The sequence below is a fragment of the Charadrius vociferus genome, unplaced genomic scaffold (genome assembly GCF_000708025.1).
Source record: "Charadrius vociferus isolate BGI_N301 unplaced genomic scaffold, ASM70802v2 scaffold1690, whole genome shotgun sequence".
Taxonomy (NCBI): Eukaryota; Metazoa; Chordata; class Aves; order Charadriiformes; family Charadriidae; genus Charadrius; species Charadrius vociferus.
Genome location: NW_009646352.1, coordinates 25,990 through 28,754, shown reverse-complemented (window position 1 = coordinate 28,754; position 2,765 = coordinate 25,990). Strand labels below are relative to the sequence as shown.

At 61.8% G+C, this 2,765-nt stretch overlaps 1 protein-coding gene across 1 annotated transcript in view; it reads left to right on the top strand.

The window, feature by feature from the left end:
* Positions 1–88: 88 nt before the first annotated feature.
* The window catches only part of LOC104294498 (potassium-transporting ATPase alpha chain 1-like), a gene marked incomplete at both ends in the record, with an annotated part of 24,346 nt that continues 21,669 nt past the window's right edge, over positions 89–2,765 (top strand). Inside the window, 4 exon segments of the mRNA XM_009894114.1 lie at positions 89–358; positions 1,104–1,302; positions 1,401–1,510; positions 2,568–2,702. Coding sequence (XP_009892416.1) covers positions 89–358; positions 1,104–1,302; positions 1,401–1,510; positions 2,568–2,702 — 714 coding nt within the window.

The window sequence follows — 2,765 nt, the reverse complement described above, 5'->3', positions numbered from 1 at the left end:
CCACCCCCCCGCCTTCCTTTCTCCCACCCCTTCATCCCACCAGGACGTGGGGATCCCATAACCCACCCAACGTCCTCCTGGTCCTCTAGGGACGGCCATGGGGTTGGTCATCAACACGGGTGACCGGACCATCATCGGACGCATCGCCAGTTTGGCTTCCGGGGTGGAGAACGAGAAGACCCCCATCGCCATCGAGATCGAGCACTTCGTCGACATCATCGCCGGCCTCGCCATCTTCTTCGGCGCCACCTTCTTCGTGGTGGCCATGGTCATCGGTTACCCCTTCCTCCGGGCCATGGTCTTCTTCATGGCCATCGTCGTGGCCTACGTCCCCGAGGGGCTGCTGGCCACTGTCACGGTATGGTTTGGGGCGTTGTGGGGTGGAGGGGTTGGACCTATAGGGCTGTGGGTCCCATCACAAACCATGGGTGCTACTGGAGCCTTGAGGGGCTTCATGGAACATGGGGCTCTCCTGGGACCTTTGAGGTCCCCATGGGTCCATCACAACCCATGGGTGCTATGGGGGACTTAGAGGTCTTCATGGAACCACGGGGTTCACCTGGGACCTTTGAGGTCCCCATGGGTCCATCACCACCCATGGGTGCTATGGGGGACTTGGGGGTCTTCATGGAACCATGGGCGCTATGGGATCCTTGATGGTCTTCATGGAACCACGGGGCTCACCTGGGACACTTGAGGTCCCCATGGGTCCATCACAACCCATGGGTGCTATGGGGGACTTGAGGGTCTTCAGGGAACCATGGGGCTCACCTGGGAACCTTGAAGTCCCCATGGGTCTCACCTGAGACCCTTGAAGTCCCCATGGGTCCACCACAAACCATGGGTGCTATGGGATCCTTGAGGGTCTTCACTGGACCATGGGGCTCACCTGGGACCCATGAGGTCCCCATGGCTCCATCACAACCCATGGGTGCCATATAGGTTCTGGTTGTCCCTATGGGTCCATGGGCATCAACGGCTTTCCTGTAGATCCCCATGACTCCAAGACCACCGTAGGAGCTCCAAGAGGTCCTCAAGGGTCCTCTGGATGCTATAGGGCTCCCAGGGTTCCTCGGGGTGCTGAGGACCTTCTCCAACCCCAGGTTTGCCTCTCGTTGACGGCCAAACGGCTGGCGAGGAAGAACTGCGTGGTGAAGAACCTGGAAGCGGTGGAGACTTTGGGTTCCACCTCCGTCATCTGCTCCGACAAGACGGGGACCCTCACCCAAAACCGCATGACGGTGGCCCACCTCTGGTTCGACAACCAGATCCATACGGCCGACACCACCGAGGACCAATCGGGTGAGCCCGCCTGGCACCACCCCACCACCCCCACCATCATCACCATCACCATCATCACCACCGCCACGTTGACCTCCTCTTGATGTCCCACCACCCAGGGCAGAGCTTCGACCAGTCCTCGGAGACGTGGACCATGTTGAGCCGCGTCGTCGCCCTCTGCAACAGGGCCCAGTTCAAACCGGGACAGGACAACGTCCCCGTGGCCAAGGTGGGACCTCTGGGGGGGGACACACGGGACGGACGACCACGCACCCTATAGGGGCCCTATATGGGGCTGGGAGGGATGTATAGGGGCCGGGATGTCCATAGGGGCACTATATGGGGCTGGAAATGTCATAAAGGACCCCTAAAGGAGCCCTATATGGGGCTGGGAGGGGTATATAGGGGCCAGGAGGGGTATATAGGGGCCGGGATGTCCATAGGGGCACTATATGGGGCTGGAAATGTCATAAAGGACCCCTAAAGGAGCCCTATATGGGGCTGGGAGGGGTATATAGGGGCCAGGAGGGGTATATAGGGGCCGGGATGTCCATAGGGGCACTATATGGGGCTGGAAATGTCATAAAGGACCCCTAAAGGAGCCCTATATGGGGCTGGGAGGGGCATATGGGGTCCTATATGGGGCTGGGGACCAATCGGGTGAGCCCGCCTGGCACCACAACCACCACCCCACCACCACCACCACCATCATCACCATCATCACCACCGCCACGTTGACCTCCTCTTGATGTCCCACCACCCAGGGCAGAGCTTCGACCAGTCCTCGGAGACGTGGACCATGTTGAGCCGCGTCGTCGCCCTCTGCAACAGGGCCCAGTTCAAACCGGGACAGGACAACGTCCCCGTGGCCAAGGTGGGACCTCTGGGGGGGGACACACGGGACGGACGACCACGCACCCTATAGGGGCCCTATATGGGGCTGGGAGGGACGTATAGGGGCCGGGATGTCCATCGGGGCACCATATGGGGCCGGAAATGTCATATAGGACCCCTAAAGGAGCCCTATATGGGGCTGGGAGGGGCATATGGGGTCCTATATGGGGCTGGGAGGGACGTATAGGGGCCAGGACGCCCATAGGGGCACTGTATGGGGCTGGAAACGCCCTATAGGACCCCTATACGGGGCTGTGAGGGCAACAGGAGGACCCTCAGAGAGGTCCTATATAGGGATCGGAGGGACCTATAGGGGGGCGGGACCTCCCCCACGGGGGGCCTATAGGGGGCGAGGTGGGCCCCGCCCCCTCAAGCAAGCCCCGCCCCTGCAGCGTGAGGTCATCGGCGACGCGTCGGAGACGGCGCTGCTGAAGTTCGCGGAGGTGACGGTGGGGCCGGCGGCGGAGGCACGGGGCCGGTTCCCCAAAGTGGCCGAGTTGCCCTTCAACTCCACCAACAAGTTCCAGGTGAGGGGGACACGGGTGGCCCCAGGGGTGGGGTGGGGTGGGCTGTCCCACATATCGGGGGTG